Source organism: Cetorhinus maximus, chromosome 4 (genome assembly GCF_964194155.1).
Source record: "Cetorhinus maximus chromosome 4, sCetMax3.hap1.1, whole genome shotgun sequence".
NCBI classification, from domain to species: Eukaryota; Metazoa; Chordata; class Chondrichthyes; order Lamniformes; family Cetorhinidae; genus Cetorhinus; species Cetorhinus maximus.
Genome location: NC_135882.1, coordinates 18,140,609 through 18,162,079, shown reverse-complemented (window position 1 = coordinate 18,162,079; position 21,471 = coordinate 18,140,609). Strand labels below are relative to the sequence as shown.

The following is a 21,471-nucleotide window of genomic DNA, read 5'->3' as shown; positions in this document are numbered from 1 at the left end:
GCTGTGGGACAGGTGCACGCTCATCAACCTGTGGAGCTGGAGTTGATGGGGTCCAGGAAGAGGGGAGTTGGTTCGGCCAGACATTCCCAGAGTCACCTGGGTGGATGGCCCTGGGGATTGCACTGCTAGTGGTCCTCCCTATGGGTCACCAATAGCCCCTAGTTGAGTCCTTGAGGAGAAAGGGAAGCTGGAGTGAGATCCAGCTGCCCCGCACCCCCCTCGCGCGGACACTGTTGGAGGCCAACTATGGCGTCAGCGCTTGAGTTCAGTCCGAGCAGTTGTGCAGGATAGATTGCCTGGACCAAGATCTCCTCTGTGGCTGCCAGTGTTGACCTTGGTGCATTGGCATGACAGTGAGATCACCTCGGACTGAAGGTAAATGGATTCCTCCATCGTGCCTTGCAATCTGAGGAATGCACCTGTCATCCCTTCCTGCTGTTCCCATGACTGTTGCTGCAGCTGCAACAACTGAGTGAGGACAGAGTCCAGAGGCTCATACTCTGACTCAGCAGATCCCTTGCCTCCAACAGTCCTGCGTGCCAGCGACCTCAGCTCGGGTGTCCCTGCCTCTGCCTGCCATGGAACAGATTGTGTGCTGTGCTCACCAAATAGTGAACCTAAGCCTGCTGTACATGTAGCTCCCACTAAACGTCGCAGCGCTGGCGGAGGATGTGGGTGAGCGCAGTGGCGGGTCTTCGAGGGTGCTGTCCTTGGGATCCTCATCCGAGGTGCTGTCAGCACTGGAGTCGTGGCCAAGGTTGTCTCGGTGATGTGGCAGATGTGCCTATGAGAGGAGGTGGAGATTATTAGTTCATGGCCGTCACAGTGTACACAAGATTGGACTCAGTTGAGTTGCCAGAGTGATGATCTGGTGCATGACCCTCACTTGGATGCTTGGCGCCGACTTCACTGTCGCTGCAGGAACAATCCACAACCTCTCCAGCCAGCTGTAACGTGTGGCCTTTCGAAGGGAGTGAGGACCTTGATGTCCAGCACTCCATCTCTGGTCTGTGACCCCTCCCCCTTTTTATTATGCGCCGTCCTGTCCTACCTAAAGACAGATGGAGAGAAGGTGAGCAAGGTACATGCCTGGCCAAACGAGTAGGATGCCAGGTGGGCATGTGTGTTTGCTGAGTGAAGCCATGGACGGGATGATGAGGCGATCTCCAGAGGTGAGGGTGTGGGTGAGCGAGTGGTGATTTTTCTTGAGCTGGTAGTGAGCGAGATGCCAGTGAATGTGTGATGGGCTTGAGTGAGAGTTAAGTAATGAGATCGTTGACTTAACCTGGTAGCACCGATGAGATCGTTCATCCTTTATCCGCACTGAATGGCCAACCTCTTGTGGGCAGTATTGGCACTGACTACCGCTGCCACCGCCTCCCAAGTCGGATTTATGATGTTGCTGCCCCTCCTGTGGCCAGAGCGGAGGTAGAGGACACCATGGCGGGCATCTATGGTGCCCATAAGGCATTCCAGGGTCACTGAATTAGGGGGTGCTCCAGTCATCTTGCCTTTTGGGACCATGTCTTTTGTGCAACAGTCCTGGGTTGGAAGTACAGAGGTGTGCACAAGGATGCAGCTTAAAAATGGCACCCGGCGAGGTGACGGTGTGGCATACATATCAGAGGCTGCCTGTCAGCAAAACGGCATGCTCCCCGTGGGTCAATAACTAATGAGGTGGGACGGGGACGATACAGCGCGAAAACCCACCATTGTGGCCGGCAGGTAAATCGACTTCTTTCTCCCCAGCCACCGCACTTTGTGCAAAACTGGGACAATTCTGCTCTTATTTTTTAATCCCAAAAGCCTCAACAGGACACTTTGTTCTAAGATAAAAGCAAAATACTGTGGATGCTGGAAATCTGAAACTAAAACAAAAATAGCTGGAAAAACTCAGCAGGTCTGACAACATCTGTGGAGAGGAAAGACAGTTAACGTTTCGGGTCTGTATGACTCTTCATCAGAACTAAAGAAAAATAGAAATTAGGTTAAATATAAGCTGTTTGAGGGGGGTGGGATATGTAGAGCTGGATAGAGGACCAGTGATAGGTGGAGGCAAAGAAGAGATTGTCAAAGATGTCATAGACAAAAGCTCAAAGGGGTGTTGACGGTGGTGATATTAGCTAAAGGATGTGCTAATGGTGACATTAAGGGTAGAAAGCAGGACGAGCAAGTGACAGATGGTCCCGGTGGGGTAGGGGGAGGCCTCTTTGTTATACTTTTATTTCCACCCAAGAGTTCTCTGATATTTGTTCCTTCATTTCTCCTGGGACCAAACCTAGGTGTGCCACAGTTTCAGGAACTCACTTTGCTTCTCCTGTGTGTTCCCACTATTCTCCAAGCTTTGAGATTTTCATGGGATCTTTTCATTAGCATCTGGCCGGGCGATCCTCCAACTCTCCTTGAATACCTCATGATTGTGGACTCTCCAGCTAGAGCTTGGGCTTCACTGTATTTTTGCTTAATTACTCCAACTCAGAAAATGCACTTGGCTTCTGATAGCCCTCTGCTCCTACTCCACAGCTCCTGGCTGATTCCCTCTCTAGCTATCTCTCTCTACCACTCTCTGCCTGTTTCCAAGCTGTTCCAACTCCAGACATTAACTGTCCCCACTTATCACCCTCCAGCCTCCGGGTTCAAAGGATCATCCTCTGCCATTTCAGCCAACTCCAGCATGGTGCCACCACCAAACACATCTTCCCTTCACCCCCCCGCCGTTGTCAGCATTCCGTAGGGACGGTTCCCTCCGGGACACCATGGCCCACTCCTCCATCACCCCGTCCACCTCAACCCCCTCCCATGGCACCTTCCCATGCAACTGCAAAAGGTGTAATACCTACCCCTTTACTTCCCCCCTCCTCACCGTCCAAGGGCCCAAACACTCCTTTCAAGTGAAGCAGCAATTCACATGCACTTCCCTCAATTTAGTCTACTATTAGTCTACAATTTAGTATTCGCTGCTCCCAATGCGGTCTCCTCTACATTGAAGAGACCAAACGCAGACTGGGTGACCGCTTTGCGGAACACCTTCGGTCTGCCCGCAAGCATGACCCAGACCTCCCTGTCGCTTGCCATTTCAACACACCACCCTTCTCTCATGCCCACATGTCCGTCCTTGGCCTGCTGCAATGTTCCAGTGAAGCTCAACGCAAACTGGAAGAACAGCACCTCATCTTCCGATTAGGCACTTTACAGCCTTCCGGACTTAACATTGAGTTCAACAACTTCAGATCATGAACTCACTTCTCCATCCTCACCCCCTTTTTGATCCCCTTTTTCTAATAATTATAAAATTTTAAAATATATTTTTCTTTTCCCACCTATTTCTATTATAAAAATTTATTTCCATCCATTGTTTTATCTCCACCTTTTTAGCCTATTTCGATCTCTTCCCCCCCACCCCCCACTAGGGCCAAGTGCCACTTGCTCATCCTGCTTTCTACCCTTAATGTCACCATTAGCACATCCTTTAGCTAATATCATCATCGCCTACACCCCTTTGACCTTTTGTTTATGACATCTTTGGCAATCTCTCCTTTGCCTCCACCTATCACTGGCCCTCTATCCAGTTCCACCTGTCCCACCCCACTTTAAATAGCTTATATTTCACCACATTTTTATTTCTCTTTAGTCCTGATAAAGAGTCATACAGACTCGAAACGTTAACTCTGTTTTCCTCTCCACAGATGCTGTTAGACCTGCTGAGTTTTTCCAGCAATTTTTTGTTTTTGTTCCAGACGTTAACTGCTTGTTTCTGTGAGAAATCTCACAGGTAAAAACCCAAAACCAAAAAAAACCTCCCTGCAAACTACCCCCACAGAATGTGATACACCTGGGATATCCCAGATACAAATTTAAGCTTCATCTTCAAAACATCCTTTGATTCGGGGACCCACTTGAATAATTTATCTCTAATGGTAGAAGTTGCAGTCATAGAAGACCTACTGGTTCCATTATGAAGCTGTTTAATCTTTCAACCTTTAACTGTAACCCTGTTAAGTAATCATGGGCCATCCTTTGAATTGTAATTATCTTAGGGATGTTTATTAGTTTCTCAAATCCAGTTTTTTTTCCCCATTTTATCTTGCACTTAAAAATTCTATTCCCAAAACTTAGTTATACTCCTAAAGCACATGAATCATAAAATTAGACATTCGTGGCACCCTTGTTCTTTGAATATGATTTTCCCAAACTGTATTTGTAGCTACAACATATGCTCTTATGAAGTTGCTGCATTGCTTTCTTAGGCTATAATTTTGACAGTATCAAATCTGTAAGAATCATTTGATGTGCTCATCAACTCCCAGCGAACTAATCACTAGTAATTGATTGTACGACATCGAATCCACCGCAGCCTTTTTTGCAAAGGAAATATTCCCGTGCCAACTCGTGAAATACGTTTGTATCTTAATCCCTGCCTTCTAGACTGTTTGTTTATTTGCCCTTTTGATGTGTTGAAATATACCATGATTAGTGCATTGCCACATTCTGTGGTTGACCCAGTGTTAATTTAAGCACCTCATGCTTAGAGGTTATTTATCGCATGTGCTAATTAATTTCTTGCCCTTTTACATTAATTTTGTTTTGCTCTCATCCCTTCTCCTATGTCCACCTTTTCTGTATTTTCTTATTACAATAATGTAACTTCTTTACCTCACATTAGGTCTTCCTTTGGGGAGGGAAAAACATCCTTGGCTGCAGTCTGACCACCCTAGGGTACACATTTCTAATTCCAGTAATCTAGTCTTAGCACCAATTAATTTTTCTACAAAATCATTTAAGCCTCTCCTTCAGAATATTCTCCTCTTATTTGATCTTTATGCTTTTTTTACTCTAGGGATATTGGTATCAATCCAATTTGAGAGGTCTGATTCACCTGAAACTTGCTTTTGCCATAGAATGTGTCCTAATCTTTCAGGAAACTGAAGCTCTCCCTTCTACATCAGCTTTCTAGCTTTGAATGGATGTATTTAATCTGTTTCTGTATAACTTGATTTTTGGGAATACTGCTGAGACTGCTACCTCTTATTCTAAAGCATGATTCCTCAAATTCTCTTTGCATGAACCACTTCATACTCCAATATACTCTTCCTTTGCAACCTATAACATCTCGCAATCCCCCTATCAATTTTCCGCAAGCTTCAAATTAATCTGCCTATGCATATTTAGAAGTATTCTCCACTACTGTCAGTTTTTGTGAATAATCTCTCACTCTTTCCCATGCTGCTCTTGATTTTTCTTGTGTCGTCTTGCCCTACCACAGATGCCAAATTTTATGCCTATTGGTCAAATTTAGATCACCTAAGTTTTCTTGTCCTAGTTCCTGCTATTCCTGGCTTCTCTACTTTTTAAAAATTCATTGTTGAAATTTCTGGCAAAACCAGCATTGATTGCTCATCCCCAGTTACCCTAAGGTTGTGGCCAGACCCGTTCTTGAACCACTGAAGCCTGTATTCTTTGTAGTAGTTTGATACACTTAAGTAGCTTCCTCAGCCTCTTAAGAGGGCAGCTATGAGTCAACCACATTGATGTGGGATGGGCGAGGCTGAATAGTTTCCTTTTCTAAAGACCGTGAGTGAGCAAGTTGTGTTTTTACAGGAATCTAACATCAAGGCGATGTTTTTTTCTGATAACCAGCTTTTAACTACAAGATTTTTAAATTGATTTCAAATTCTTAAAATGTCATGATGGGGTTTGAATTCATATCCTCTGGATTATTAATCTAGGATTCTGGATTACTATCCCAGTACTTAACCCACTACAATATCATGCATGCATTACCATATCCACCTGTAGTTAGTTAAACACTTTTTCTGTCTGCGTCATATTCCTCTCAATTTATATGGCGACCACTTTCTGCAAGACATATTTCAGAAACCTTTTGTCCTAAAGAGGAGTTAGCTGGTCCTTGATTTTAGTTTGCCTGTGTTTGGATAACAGTCCTCTGAGATTCAGTGAATGCAGATTTATCCAGGATACTTTGTAAACCCAGGATATCCTTCATCATGCATTTCATGCACATCAAATTTTCTACTTCATTTACCTTGCTGTCAAGTACTGCACAAGATGTATTTTATTCTAATTTGGGGAGGGACTAAAAGTATATATTGTATGACACTGTAACATTACCATTTTAAAAAAAAAAAATTTCTCTGACTGTAATTAACCTATTGGAAGAAAGAAATAGCAATTTTGTTCCACATCAAAACACATTAGAATTAAATATTTCCCTCCGATTAAATTTTAAACTGCTATAATTTTGTGCTTCTCTTAGTTTGAAAAAGGAACCTTTTTCAATTCACTTGGGAAATGTTGATGATTTTTGTAGTGATGGACATCAGGAACAAGTTAAGTGTAATTTCTCTCCTTCACCTGCAAAATCTTAATGGCAGAACCAGAGGCAAAATATGAAGGCATGGTTCATTAACATATATTGCTGTTACTGATATGAATCTCTGCTGTAAAGAATAGCATGATCGTAGTGAACTATATATAGCTTTTTGAAAAAAAAAGCAAGTTGTGAGAACTATATAAAGGTGCTTGAAAGGGTTGCGCTACCAAGTATTTAAAAATATTTTAAAATATTTATTTGTCTGCTTCATAAAATGGGCCCATAAGGTGTATTGTATCACAAAGAGTGTGGGATGTAAGCATTGTAGTAAGGGCTAGTGCATTTAAATTTTGATAAGATTTGGTTGTGTTTGTGGGGAAAAAAACACTTGGTCTTGCAAGAACATTTAAAAAATCTTTCACTGGGGATGGGTGTAACAAAAGCATTACAACCTACTTCACCATCTTTAGAACAGGATAAAATTGTAGATCTGATTATGATTTAGTGGTGCTAAATTGTAAGACTGTATGGTTATTTAATTATTTTGTCTTTGTCTAAATACACTTTTCAGCTGCAGAATCTTAGTCATAATGTCATCTTCACTTTGGATTCACTATTGAAGGGAGACCTGAAAGATGTCAAGGGGGTAAGTGCCTGCATCTGGTGACAGAATGATTTGATGTAAATGCCAAATTTGGGGATGTTAACTGTATATGCATAGACCATCCAGTGCCAGGAAGTGCAAAATAATGCTTTGCATTTGAGGATGATGTCATAATCTTGAGTTTTTAACTGACCATCTAAAAACTAAAAATGACATTTAATCCTTAGCAGTGTATACAACATTGAAAAGAATATTTTGGTGAGATTATTAGGTTTAAATAAATTCAAATTTAGTCCAGGCTGATGGAATAAATACCAGCCCTCTGTCCAACAAGAGGGAGCTATGTGAAATATATTTTAATAGTCTTTATTTCATTTTCAATGCCCACAAATTCACAACAACCACTCATGATCTGACATTGATCTAGAACTGAGAGGCCATAAAGATGGCTGATATGGAAAATTTAAAAAAAAATCACATTGGAGCAATGCAAATAGTATTTTATGGTTTGAATTGCAGTCAAGGATGATCTTTTGTACCCCGTAAGGGCTGTACTGCAAGGCTTCTCTGCCTTGAGTAAGCATTGGAAATGCTTTTTCAAGATCCCCACCCTCTATTCAGTCATTAACATAGCAAATGCAAGAAGGTTTGTATCTGCATTTTGGTCCCAACTCATTGTTACTAAGTAGGGCTGTAAAGGATAACTGTAAGCTCCTTTCTATATGCCTACTGCTTTAAATAACACAAGTACGGTAGATTGCCTCAAAACAAGAGTCATGACTACTGCCTGTGGAGCGGGCAGTGAATTGTATGCACTATGTGTGGTGCACTGCTACAACTCACCAAGCACTGCCCAAACCTATGACCTCCACCACCTAAAAAGCTTAAGATAAGTGTGTGGGAACATAATCACCTCCAAGTTCCCCTCCAAGTCGCACATCATCCTGGCGTGCACATATATTTCCACTTCATTTTGGGATTGCCTTCTGTGGGAGCGCCTTCGCCCAACGAAGTGCAATGATTCAATGAAGCTCACCACCCTCCTTAAGGACAACTAGGAATCAGCAATAAATGTTGATTTTGCTAGTGATGTCCATATGCTAAGAAAGAATTTTAAAGATACATAGAATTACCCGTTTATCTCTACTGCCTTCTATCCTCCAGCCAATTACTGACCATGTCATAAGGTTACCTCCTAATTTCATGTGCTTTCATTTTTGATGATCTCATGTGGAGCCTGATTAAATGTCTTTTTATATAGATAAAATCAATGGACATTCCCTATTTATCGTGCCAGTGACCTCAAAAATGTTAGCAAAATTGATTGACGGTGACCTACACATCGCAAATCCATGCAGATTCTCCTTGATCAACTGATGTGTGCCTAATTGCTCAGTTACTCTCGCTGATATTTTTTTTATTCGTTCATGGGGTGTGAGCGTTGCTGGCTAGGCCAGCATTTATTGCCCATCCCTAATGGCCTTTGGGAAGCTGTGGTGAGCTGTCATCTTGAACCGCTACAGTCCAGGTGGTGTAGGTACTTGCACAATGCTATTAGGGAGGGAGCTCCAGGATTTTGACCCAGTGACAGTGAAGGAATGGTGATGTATTTTCAAGTCAGGATTGTGAGTGGCTTGGGGAATTTCTCGGTGGTGATGTTCCAATGTGTCTGTTGCCCTTGTACTTCTAGGCGGTAATGGTCATGGGTTTGGAAGGTGCTGTCTAAGGAGACTTTGTGTGTTCCTGCAGTGCATCTTGTAGATGGTACACATTGCTGCCACTGAGCATCAGTGGTGGAGGGAATGAATGTTTGTGGATGGTGTGCCAATCAGTCAGGCTGCTTTGTCCTGGATAATGTCAAACTTGTGTGTTGTTGGAGCTGCAGTTGTCAGGCAAGTGGAGTGCCTTGTAGATGGTGGACAGGCTTTGGGGAGTCAGGAGGTGAGTTATTCATTGGAGGCTTCCTAGCCTCTGAGCTGCTCATCCAGCCACAGTATCTTATGGCTAGTCCAGTTCAGTTTCTGGTCAATGGTAACCCCCCCCCAGGATGTTGATAGTGAGGAATTCAGTGATGGTAATTCCATTGAATGTCATGGGGCAATGGTTAGATTCCTTCTCATTGGAGATGATCATTGCCTGACGCTTGTGTGGCACGAAAGTTACTTGTCACTTGTCAGCCCAAGCCTGGATGTTGTCCAGGTGTTGCTGCATTTGGACATGGACTGCTTCTGTATCTGAGTTTTTGCGAACGGTGCTGAACGTTGTGCAATCATGAGTGAGCATCTCTACTTCTGACCTTATGATGGAAGAAAGATCATTGATGAAGCAGCTGAAGATGGTTGGGCCGAGGATACTACCCTAAAGAAGCCCTGCAGTGATGCCCTGGAACTGAGATGATTGACTTCCAACAACCCCAACCATCTTTCATTGTGCTAGGTATGACTCCAACCAATGGAGAGTTTTCCCCCTGATTCACATTGACTCCAGTTTTACTAGGGCACCTTGATGCCACACTCATTCAAATGCGGCCTTGATGTCAAGGGCAGCCACTCTTGCCTCACCTCCAGAGTTCCACTCTTTTGTCTATGTTTGAGCCAAGGCTAATGAGATCAGGAGCTGAGTGACCCTGGCAGAACCCAAACCGAGCGTCAGTGAGCAGGTTATTGCTAAGCAAGTGCTGCTTGATAGCACCGTTTATGACTCCTTCCATCACTTTACTACTGATTGAGAGTAGACTGATGGGGTGGTAATTGGCCAGGTTGGATTCGTCCTGCTTTTTGTGTACAGGACATATCTGGGCAATTTTCCAAATTGCTGGGTCGATGCCACTGTTGTAGCTGTACTGGAACAGCTTGGCTAGTGGCGCAGCAGGTTGTGGAGCACAGGTCTTCAGTTCTATTGCCATAATATTGTCAGATCCCATAGCCTTTGCAGTACCCAGTGCCTTCAGCCATTTCTTGATATAACGTGGAGTAAATTGAATTGTCTGAAATCTGTGATGCTGGGGACCTTTGGAGAAGGCCGAGATGGATCATCCACTCAGCACTTCTGGTTGAAGATTGTTGCAAATGCTTCAGCCTTATCTTTTACACTGATGTGCTGGGATCCCCCATCATTGAGGGTGGGGATATTTGTGGAACCGACACCTCCAGTGAGTTTATTCATTCAGCACTTTTAACTACCGGATTCCAGCAACTTGCCCACAACTTTCTACCACCTGTAAGACACAAGTCAAGTGTGTGGTGAAATATAGTCCACTTGCTTGGAATTCCCTACCTACAGCACTGTGGGAGTACCTTCACCTCAACTACAGTTCATGAGAAGGCCGACCGACACCACCACTTTGAGGGCAATTAAATGACAACTTTGTAAGCAAGAGCCATATCCTGAAAATGAGAAACACACTGATAAACTGGTGTGTAGTTACCTAGTTTCTCCCTCCCTCAATTCAAATTATGGAATAACATAATTTTAAAAACCATGGTACAATTCCTGAATCTTGAGTACTTTGGAAAATTATGACTATCGCAGCTACAACTTGCTTATCTTGGGGAGGTGGTGTTGTAGTGATAATGTCGCTGGACTAGTAATCCAGAGGCCCAGGCTAATGTTCTGGGGCCATGGATTTGAATCCCACCCTGGCAGCTGGTGGAATTTAAATTCAAATATAAGCTAGCCTCAGTAATAATGATGATGAAACAATCATCAATTGTTGTAAAGATGCATCTGGTTCACTAATGCCATTTAGGGGAAGGAAATCTGTGACCCTCAGCGGGTCCGGTCATGTAACTCCAGACACACCAGCAATGTGGTTGACTCTTAACCTCTGAAATGGCCCAAGAAAACCACCGAGTTCAAGGGGCAATTAGGGATGGGCAACAAATGCTAGCTTTCCCAGCAATGCGCTCATTCCCATGAAAGAATAAAACAATCATGGTGACCATGAAACCATTATTGCTTGTCATAAAAACCCATTTAACTTACTAATGTCCTTCTAGGCAAGGAAATTTGCTGTCCTTGCCTGGTCTGGCGTACATGTTTCTCCAGACCCTCAACAATGTGGCTGACTCTTAAAATGCCCTCTGAAATAGCCTAGCAAGGCACTCGGTTGCATCAAGAACTGCGGGTGTGCCTACACCACATGGACTGCAATGGTTCAAGAAGGTGGCTCACCACCATCTTAAGTGTAATTATGGATGAGCAACAAATGCTGCCCTCACCCCGTGAATGAATAAAACAATTTCTTTCAATGCCCTATGGTGAAAACCATTAGATCCTGGACACTTGTTTATCTTAAATTATGTTCTCCATTATCATTTGCCATTTGCTTTCTTTCTATTAAGTCCACTAAGTTCCTCCCCTTGACCTTCCTTTGTACTGTTGGGATTTTTTCCACTTACTGTGAAAGTGGATGGAAAAGTACTTATTGAACAACTCGAATATTTGCTTATTGTCCACTATAATCGTAAATGAACATGTCTTCAATGGGCCCATGTTCAACTTTGCCACTCTTTCTCTTACTGTATCAATGAAAATGTTTGCTGTTAGCTTTACCCCTTGTAATCTGTTTTATATTCCCTTTTTGCACCATATTACCTTCTTTGAATCCCTTTACTGCTCTTTGTAGCTCTCTGTTCCTCAGTTGGATTTCTATTTTTCCTTGACTTTTATATAAACCTTTTTCTTTTGGTGATGCTATCTCTTACCTTGCTTCATTATTATGGTTGCTTAACTGCATGCATGGAGCCTATAACTTCTAGGGGTGTGTACTGGTTTTGTATCATACCAAATATCTTTCCATACTTCCTGTATGTTTATGCATTTAACAGTTCCACCCAATTTACTGTAGTTTATTTCTAATGTTCCCTGTTGTTGACCCACAATCAGATGTTGGACCTAGAAAGAAGGTTGTGATATCCTGTGTAACAAGAGACAACATAATGATGAAGCGTGATATGACCTGGAGTTTAACACTGCTGAGGATTGATACTCAGGCAATAAAAATGTTTTAGAATGCCAACATAAAGATAATGAAGAAAGCGTTGAAACAAATTGACTTCAGGATGGAGGGGGCTTAGAATTGTTCAGCGCTTCCTTTAAAGGCAATGGATCAGCATGATACAGACATTATTCCAAAGTGAAATGAAAAGCAAGTGTTGCAATTTTTTGCAGGGAGGAAGGTGAGGGAAGCTACTCAGGAAGTTTGTTACAAGGACAGTCAGAGGGGCAGGAAGGAAAGTCGAAATAAGTGTAATGCAGGATGCCAAACGTAAAAAAATTATTCCAATGCATTATTGGTAATAGATCTATTTTCAAAGGACTTGAAAACTGGAATGGAGGTGAACCTATTGTTTGCTCTTTTTTGTGGAAGAAAAACTAATGTCCTTTAAGCTTTCGCTAAGGATAGCATGAGATGGATGATTCTGCAATCCTATGGAAAGCAGCAAATCTTGGCAAATTAGACTGCGCAGCCCATAATTTTCTGTGCAGTAATTTTAATTAATTGACTTGGAAGCATGCAGTTTCTGGAGACACATTGCCCTCTATCGGGGGAGCACTTAAATTGCAGAATCACCCCTTTGTAGTATAACCTTCATGTTGAGGTTAATCTAAATTGTCTTAATGACTGAGACCAATAAAATGGAGGTCTTGCACAGCCTGAAAGAGCTCCATTGATGATAAAAGCAAAATATGGAATGCTGGAATTCTGAAATAAAAACAGAAAAAAAAGAGGTCAGACTGCAACTGTGGAGGGAGAAACTTTTAGCATTTTGAGTCTAATATGATGCTTCATCAAAACTATTTGCTGAAAGAAACAGCACAAAATTTGCAAATTGAATATATTTACCATGATTCAGTTTATGAATGTTAGGAACATCTTGCAACCATTTAGAACACATATTCACAAAGGTGACAAACAGATCCTGTGAACCGCAGGTTAACCAAACATCAAAAAATTTGATCACTAATAATGGAATTGATTATTAATAGCAAACCTAGTAAATATGCAACAGGACTCTTGCCTGATCAGGCAACTTGAATTTTTGATTGCCTTTTTCCTAGCAACTCCAAAATGTTACGACTTGGGATACAAGGACTTATAGGAAGCCTTTTAATAAAGTTATTTATTAAAAGATGAAATAAGTAGAAATTTAAGTTATGGACAGAAAATTGATTGAAGCAGCAGGGACTTGTTAGGGGAAAGGTGTTAATTTGGGGAAATATTGAATTTAATACCTAGGGTTGGGATCTTATAATTTCAAACGCCAACTTCGGCGAAGGAACTCAGAATGTAGACAACACCAAACTAAAAGGGTCTTGTCAGGTTTGAGACACTCAAAGACATACAAAAGGAATAACACATATTCTGTAAATAGGCAAAACAGTATTAAATCAAATTGAGTGCATAATGACATTATGCTTATTTCAAAGTAGCTAAGCATGAAGGTGAAATAAATCTAAGGGTGTTGGTAAACAAAGCACTTAACATCGCCAGGCACTGTTGAGCAGCAAACAACAAAATAAATGGGATGCTTCATGGTATTGCCAAATTTGTAGAATATAATTGCAAGGATTGATCTTGCCATCTCCTGTGATGCCATCATATTATCATTTCCTTGTATCACACTCCACGTACAGTGTGTACCACCTCCTGCACCTGCCCCCGGGTGGGGGTGACCTAATCCCCAATTCACTTATAACCGCAGTTTCAAAATCCCAGCTCTCTAACCTTTGGCCCACAGTTTGCTGCAACATTTCTGCAGTTATCAATTCGCTCAACCTTACCCTCATCTTCACCTGTGATGGACTGGTTCCCAATAAAGCCATTACTTGCCCTCACCCTGGCCTTTCCTCTGGAACAGCTCTCATTTCTGCTTTCTTAATTCCAAGAGATATGCAGACTTGAAAAGATAGCATAGGCATCTGGCTCAGCCATTCACTATCCAGTCTGGCTGAGCCAAATAAAGCACTATCAGGCCCTACTCTCATCTACTAAAACTGCTCACCATTCCAGGGTGGCTTCTTTTCTATACTAAATTGCCATCTTAAGCCCTTCCGTTCACCTTCAACATTAAGTGTGAGGAACTCATAGATTTCTTTGTCACTAAGATCAAGATCAATCAATCAGTTGTCTCTGCTGCTTCTCTCCCTTCCACTTGTCCACTGGGCTGAACTTCCTCTGAAGTTCCAGTTTGCCCTAGTCTAGCCTTGAACTTGTGTCTTTCTCTAGTGTCTCTCCTATCTCTTTTTTTTGTCCTTTTCAAGCTTATCTTGCCCATGACACCCACCTCCTTCCTCGAACCAGTTCCTACTGAATTGTTAAAACACCCAACTTCCTGTCCTGGCCCCTATCTTAACTGAAACTGTTAACTGTTCTGTCTCTTCAGGTAGGCCCCTCTTTCTTTTCAATCTGCTGTCATCACCCTTCTCAAAAAAAAAAATGCCCTTGACCCTACTGTCCTTGCAAGCTACTACCCCATCTTCGACTTTCCTTTCCACTTCAAAGTTCTCGAGTGTGTTGTTGCCTTCCAAATACGTGCTCATCTTTCCTGGCACCCCATGTTTGAATCCTTTCAGTCAAATTTCTACCCCTGTGACAGTATTGAAATGGCTGTAACCAAAATTTCAAATGTTACTGTAACAAAGGTAAACTATCCCTCCATTTCCTCCTCGACCTGCCTGCAGCCTCTGACATGGTTGATAGCACCATCTTTCTTCAATGCCTCTACACTGTTGACCAACTGGGTGAGACTGCTCTCATCTGGTTCCATTCTTATCGATATGATCCTAACCAGAGTATCACTTGCAATGGCTTATCTCCCTGCTCCTGCACTGTTACTTCTAGTATTCCCTAAGGCTCTATCCTTGGCCATCTCTTATTTTTCATCCACATGCTGTCCCTCATCTGAAGGTACAGCATTAGTTTTCACGTGTATGCTATGCTGATGACACCATGTACCTCACCATCTCCACTTGCTAAATTATCAGACTGTTTATCTGACATGCAGTACTAGATGAGCAAATATTTCCTCCAGCCCCCGCTCCAAACTCCGTTCCCCTTCCCTGGCGACTGTCTGAGATTAAACCAGACCATTTGCAATCTTCTTGTCATATTTGACTGGGAGATGAGCGTCTGACCCCACATCCATGCCATCCCTAAGGCTGCCTGTTTCCACCTTCATAACATTGCCCAACTTTGGCGCTGCTTCAGTTTCTCTGCTTCTGAAGCCCTTATTCATCCCTTCATTACTTCTAGACCTGAATATTCTAATGCACTCCTGGCTGATCTTCCACATTCTACCCTACGTAAACTTGAGAGCACCCAAAATACTACCTGTGTCCTTGCTTGCACCAAATCCTGTTCACCTATCCACCCCTGTGCTAGTTGATTTACTTTAGTTCTTGGCAAACAATGCCTTGATTTTGAAACCCTCGCCCTTGTTTTCAAAGCCCTCTGGCCTTGCCCCTCCATATATCTGTAATCTCCTCCAGCCCCACGACCTTCTGAGATATCTACGCTCATCTAATTCTGGCCTCATGGACATCCCACCCTAACTCTGGAATTCCTTCCCTCTTCAATTCTCTACCTCTCTCTTCCATTAAAATCCTCCTTAAAATCTACTTCTGACGATTCTTTTGGCCATCAGCCCTAATAGTGACTTATTTGGCTTGGTGTTTAATTCTGCTTTATAACCTTCTTGTGAAATGCCTTGGAATCTTCTATTACAATAAAGGTGCTATATAAATATATGTTGTTGAAACTATATAATGTTCTGATCGGGCTGTACAATGAATTCTGTTGTCTCCAGATTTGATCACAAGAAAATCATTTAAGTCCTAGAAACAGTTGAAAAGAGCCTAGAGGCCCTAAGTGTAACACAATCAAAGTATAAGATCAGGGAAACTTGGATCCTTTAACCTATAAGCTAACCTGAGAGGACCTTAAAGGGATTTACAATATGTTACAGTATAGGGAGGCAATTCTGGACTACTGCTTAGAAATAAGCTATGACAGTGACACAAGTGGAGTACAGGTTCAAACCGTTGAAAGGCAAATCTAGGACCATCAGTAAATTTGTAATAAATATTTACAATATATTTCTATGTAAGGTGGTAGAGGCAAAAGCCTTTGAGTCATTTTAGGGGCATTTGAGCAATGAAATTAGTTATGTTTCTTTTGGATGGATGAGCTGAAATGACCCAAATTGTCCTCCTTGTCCACATTTATCTGTACTGCAGAAATGGCCTTTTTTTTGGAAGTAAAGATAATTATTTTGCTAGACTAAATATAATAATATGATGAATTATTTTAGCAGTTTCAATATATATCTTTATCTACAGGATCTGAAGAAACCTTTTGACAAGGCATGGAAGGATTATGAAACAAAATTGTAAGTGCTTCTACTCTTCTGTGGGAAACTTGAATTAGGCTTAATTCCGGAAGTCTCTAAGTTAAAACTTGTTCTATTGCATTAACATTCTATTGTCATACTAATATTAGTTGGCTGTGTCACTTTAGTGAGAATGAGCCAATAGTTAGGTATTTTATTTGCAGAATGAGTTATGTTAGATGATCATTTGCTTGAAATATGGTAATTTAACCTCACCAACTCTTCCACCAAGACCCAGTTGTAATCCCATTCCTAGCCACTGACACTTAACTGTGGGCTGCTGTTGCAATAATAGTGGTTCAAACTTTCAGCAACTTAGCCTTTGCCAACAGCGCTGTCTCTATGTTAATGGAGTCTAATATCAGACCTCTTCATTCGTATACATTTCCCTGCTTTGATTGGTTGGGGCACCCAACCAAAAATGGGTGTTTCTGAATTCATGGCAAAATAATCTTGAGTATTGTATGTTCTATTTTTTTCCGTACTTGTTAATCTACCGTAGATAGTGGTGTATAAGTTGACCCCATTTTCTCTGTGCCAAAAGTCATGTTTTTACATATATTTGGCATATAAGTTGAACCCCCCCCCCCCATTTTCAGCTACGAAATGCTACACTCTCATTAGTAGTTGGCCTCAATTTTTCAGCCTTGAAATGCATGTTTTGCTTGCCTTATACTGTAAGTCGACACATGGGATCAAACAGGAGGATAAGCCCCAGACAGACAGAACAAGACCGCACTTGGCGTTGCGAGTGATGAGCAGAAGTGGGTCTTCCAGCAAAACAAATGAAATACAAATCTGCTTTCAAGCTAAAAGACTTAGCATTTGATAACTCATCAAATAACCGTGCTGCAGCAAGGGAATTTGGTGTCAGTGAAAAACTGGTGCAAGAAGGGAAGAAGGAGGAATCCGTACTGAAGATGATGCCCAAGACCAAATATGCCATCACATTGGGGACCCAGCCACTGGCCTAATCTTGAGAAATATGTTTCGGAATGGGCCCTCAAAAATTTTCGGAATAATTGCATCGTCACCAGAAATGCATTGCATATGTATGCACTTAAGTGGGCCAAATCAAACCTGGAGTCCAGCAAAGATTTTAGACCAACAGCTAGTTGGTGTAGCTGCTTTATGGAATAAAATAGAGTAGTGTTGTGGCAGAACACCAAGAATGCTCAGAGACTATGAAAGACCTTGATATCAAAACTACTAGTTTCTAGTGATTCTTCGCACAGCGGCAGAAACACGAGTACCCATTGAGCCACATCGGCAACATGGATGACTCGCCCATGAATTTCGATGTGCTTAGCAGCAAAACTGGAGTGGAAAAGTTAGAAAATCATTCTAGTGGAAACGACAGGACATGAGAAGACAAAATTCATGGCGATACTAGCCAGCTTGCCCGACAGAACAAAATTAAAGCCTATGATAATTTTCAGATGTAAAACCAAGCTGATTATCAAGTTTCCTGGAAGATTTCCTGCCTGTCCGTGACAATGGTTGGATGGATGAGGATGGAGTGAATTTATAGATCAATAATGTGTGGAATAATCATCCTGGTGATCTAAGTAAAGAATACACCTTTGGTGATGGACATGTTCAGATCCCGTATAACCAATGATATCACTGTCTGTGAAGAAATAACGTTTGCATTGCAGTTACACCAGGGCCTAGCATCCGCAATTCAACCTTTTTGGAGGTGTACCTCAAGCCATTCAAGGATCATGTTCATGCTGAATGGAATAGATGGATTGTTGATAGTGAGAAAACCTTCACAAAGAGTGGAAAAATGAGTGTTGCCCAGCTTATGTTTTGTGTGGTTTCATTATCGAATCATTGGAAGCTATTCGTACACCAAGGAAAGGAACATGGGACTTAGGAGTAGGCCGTTCAGCCCTTCCAGCCTGCTTTGCTATTTGATAAAATCCTGGCTGATCTGATTATGGTTTCAACAACTACTTCTTGTCTGACTCCCTTGTCTATCAAAAATATATCTAACTCAACCTTGAATAAATTGAATTATTCAAATAAGTTATTCAAATATATTAACCAGACTCCACTAATTTCTGGGGAAGAGAACACCATAGACTGATGACCCTCAAAAAATATTTTCCTTATTTCTGTCTTGAAAGAGAGACCTCTTATTTTGAAACTGCTTTTAAAAATTTTGAAAGTGTCACCAGATCATTCAGACCCTGGCAAACTAACAGTGTCTGAGTTTTCAGGTATATGTTTTGGCTTTGAGGGGGTAAGGATTTCTATCTCCATAGCAACCTGAATAATCTGGGCCTTTATCAAGGTAGAAATGCTGATTAGCTATCCTTGCCCAATTCTCTTTCGTCTTGGAACTCATGGAACTAAAGCACAACTGTTTACAACCCGATATTCTCAACACTTTTCTGAGACTTTGGAGACCTGCAGTCCTCCCCTCCATGCATGTAAACAGAATCAGAATCTCTGAATTTTAATGGCACAGGAGGAGGCCATTTGGCCCATCGTGCCTGCACCAGCTCTCCAAATGAGCATTATGACCTAGCGCCATTGCCCTGCCTTTTCCCCGTACCCCCACACATTGTTTCTATTCAAATAATCATCTATTACCCTCTTGAATGCCTCAATGGAACTTGCCTCCACCATACTTCCAAGCAGCGCATTCCAGACCCGAACCACTCGTGAATAAGTTTTTTTTTTCTCACGTCACATTTGATTCTTTTGCAAATCACTTTAAATCTGTACCTTCTCGTTCTTGATTCTTTTATGAGCGGGAACGACTTCTCCCTATCTACTCTGTCCAGCACCCTCATGATTTTGAACATTTTGAATACCTTGCACCTTCTCCCCAGTAAAACAACCTGGGTCCCCTTAATTCCCAGCAATCAAACCACCCAATCGCACTGTCAGGCAGACTTCAGGGCGGTTTATATGACTCCCTTCATTTTACTTTCTAAGGTACAGTCCCAAAACACAATAACCTTATAAACCTCATATTTGTAACAATTTATATGGTGCTTTTCATGACCATAGGATGTCTCGAAGTGCTTTACAGCAATTCGTGCTTGAAGTGTAGTTGCTGTTGTAATGTAGGAAAAGTGATAGCCAATTTCTGCACAGCAAACTCCCATAAACTTCAATGCGATAATGACCAGATAAAGTAATTTTTGTGGTGTGTGTATGGTTGTTTGCAAGTATATTAAATGTAATTTTTATTATATGCTCTTGTTTGAAGTATTGCCATGGGATCTTTTATATCCACCCGTGCCGACAAATGGGGCCTCAGTTTTAATGTCTCATCTGAAAGATGGCACCTCTGACAGCGCAGCATTCCTGCACTACTGCACCAACGTGTTAGCCTTGATTTTTATACTCAAGTGTTGGAGTGATACTTGAACCTGGAACCTTGTGCTGTGGGTGAGAGTACTACCAATTGAGTCACAGCTGAGAAATGACAATGGAAACAAATGGGAGAAGTTCCATAGAAATCTACTGCCTCTATGCTGGCTCCCTTCCCCATCCCAGTGATTTCTGCACTTTTACATTTTTAGCCTTGTGCACACCCCAATTTTCATCACTGCACTATTGGTAGCCTTGTTCTCAGTTGGCTAAGTACTAAGCTCTGGGATTTTTTCCCAAACCCTCCTCTCTACTGTTCTGTCCTTCTTTAAGTTGGTCCTTTAAAGCTAACTCTTAGAAGCTTTTGGTCTACTGCCTGAATATCTCTGGCTTGATGTCAAATTTTGTCTGATAATTCCCCTGTTCTTCTCCCCCTTTGGATATTCTTACTAAGTTTAAAAGCAGCATATAAATGCACATTGCATGGGAAATCAAATAGTTATATAACAATGCATGGTAAATTGGCCACTCTGCACAATTTCTGATGTCCTTGTGTTGCTGACTCTGTGCCTTGCTTTCTCTTCATTACCACTTCTGTCCCCTTAACTGTTTTTTGCCTCTCTATCATTTTCCTTTCTTCATTTTGGGTAGAAGGTTGGTGTGTGTTATGTCATGATGTGGTCAGGCCTGGAGCCAGCAATATCTCCAGTTTGCGTTTTGGATGGAAATTGCTGTTAAAATATAGCTGTCAGTCATTCTCTTATCTCAACGTCCAATTTGTTTCTTCCCAGTTTGCTTCCCCCCACTTCCTCACTTCTTCAGTTATGAATCTTATCTCTTCATCTTTCTACTAGCCATTCCCTCCTTTCCACCCCCTGACTAGCATTACAACCCAAACCCTCTTTGAATTACCTACTCAACCGCTCTTCTTCGTTGCACTGTCATTAACCCCCTCTCCATTCAGGTTATCTCTTTTCTTCTCTCCCTACCATGAAGGAATAATGTTCAGGGTTACAGGGAGAAGGCAGGGAATGACACTAGGTGAGTTGCTCATTCAGAGAGCCGGTGCAGAAGTGATGGGTTGCATGACCACCTACACTAACAATTCTGTGATTCTGTAATTCTACTTTTCCTAACTCCTCTCTTTCTTCAGAGGCTTTGTTTGCTTTCAAAAAAACAATTTGTTTATAAAGGTTTCAAGTTAGAACTAAGGATTAAAAAAGCATTAGTATGCTTCTCTCTTCCCCTCTTTCTCTCTGCTCAATGCAATTCATAAATTGTACAGAATATCACTTGATTAAAACTTGTAACATTAGGCAGAACAGTAATTGGTATTTGTACAAGAGAAACAGGTACTGGAAGACTTGGGAGTTTTTAATGAAATGCACATACTAAATGTTTATATATAATATATTTAAACTTATAAAATGAAGGTCAACAATGCCTCCTATACAAATGGTCTGAGAAACTATAATCTTTTTTATTTGAGATTTTTATTCACAAAATTGTAATCCGACCTTCTCTGCAACACCTTTAACAAAATTTCCAAAATAAGCTGAAATTAGGAGTTTGTTGAAATGTTCTTTTATTGTCACATGCTAGAAATTGGGGGGGGAAAAAAACCTGTGACCTCTGTTACAGTGCTAAAATTGAAAAGGAGAAAAGAGAACATGCAAAGCAGCATGGGATGATTCGAACTGAAATTACAGGAGCCGAAATAGCAGAAGAAATGGAAAAGGAGCGGCGGGTCTTTCAACTCCAGATGTGTGAGGTTAGATACATATATAAATGTATATCAGTTAATCTCTCAAATA

At 41.7% G+C, this 21,471-nt stretch overlaps 1 protein-coding gene across 2 annotated transcripts in view; it reads left to right on the top strand.

Moving 5' to 3' along the window:
• The window catches only part of LOC144679523 (arf-GAP with SH3 domain, ANK repeat and PH domain-containing protein 1-like), a 346,344-nt gene that overhangs the window by 124,427 nt on the left and 200,446 nt on the right, over positions 1-21,471 (top strand). For both annotated transcript variants that reach the window (XM_078539997.1, XM_078539998.1), the window contains exons 6-8: positions 6,903-6,977; positions 16,278-16,327; positions 21,299-21,428. In XM_078539997.1, the coding sequence (XP_078396123.1) occupies positions 6,903-6,977; positions 16,278-16,327; positions 21,299-21,428 (255 nt within the window). The remainder of the gene's footprint in view (positions 1-6,902; positions 6,978-16,277; positions 16,328-21,298; positions 21,429-21,471) is intronic.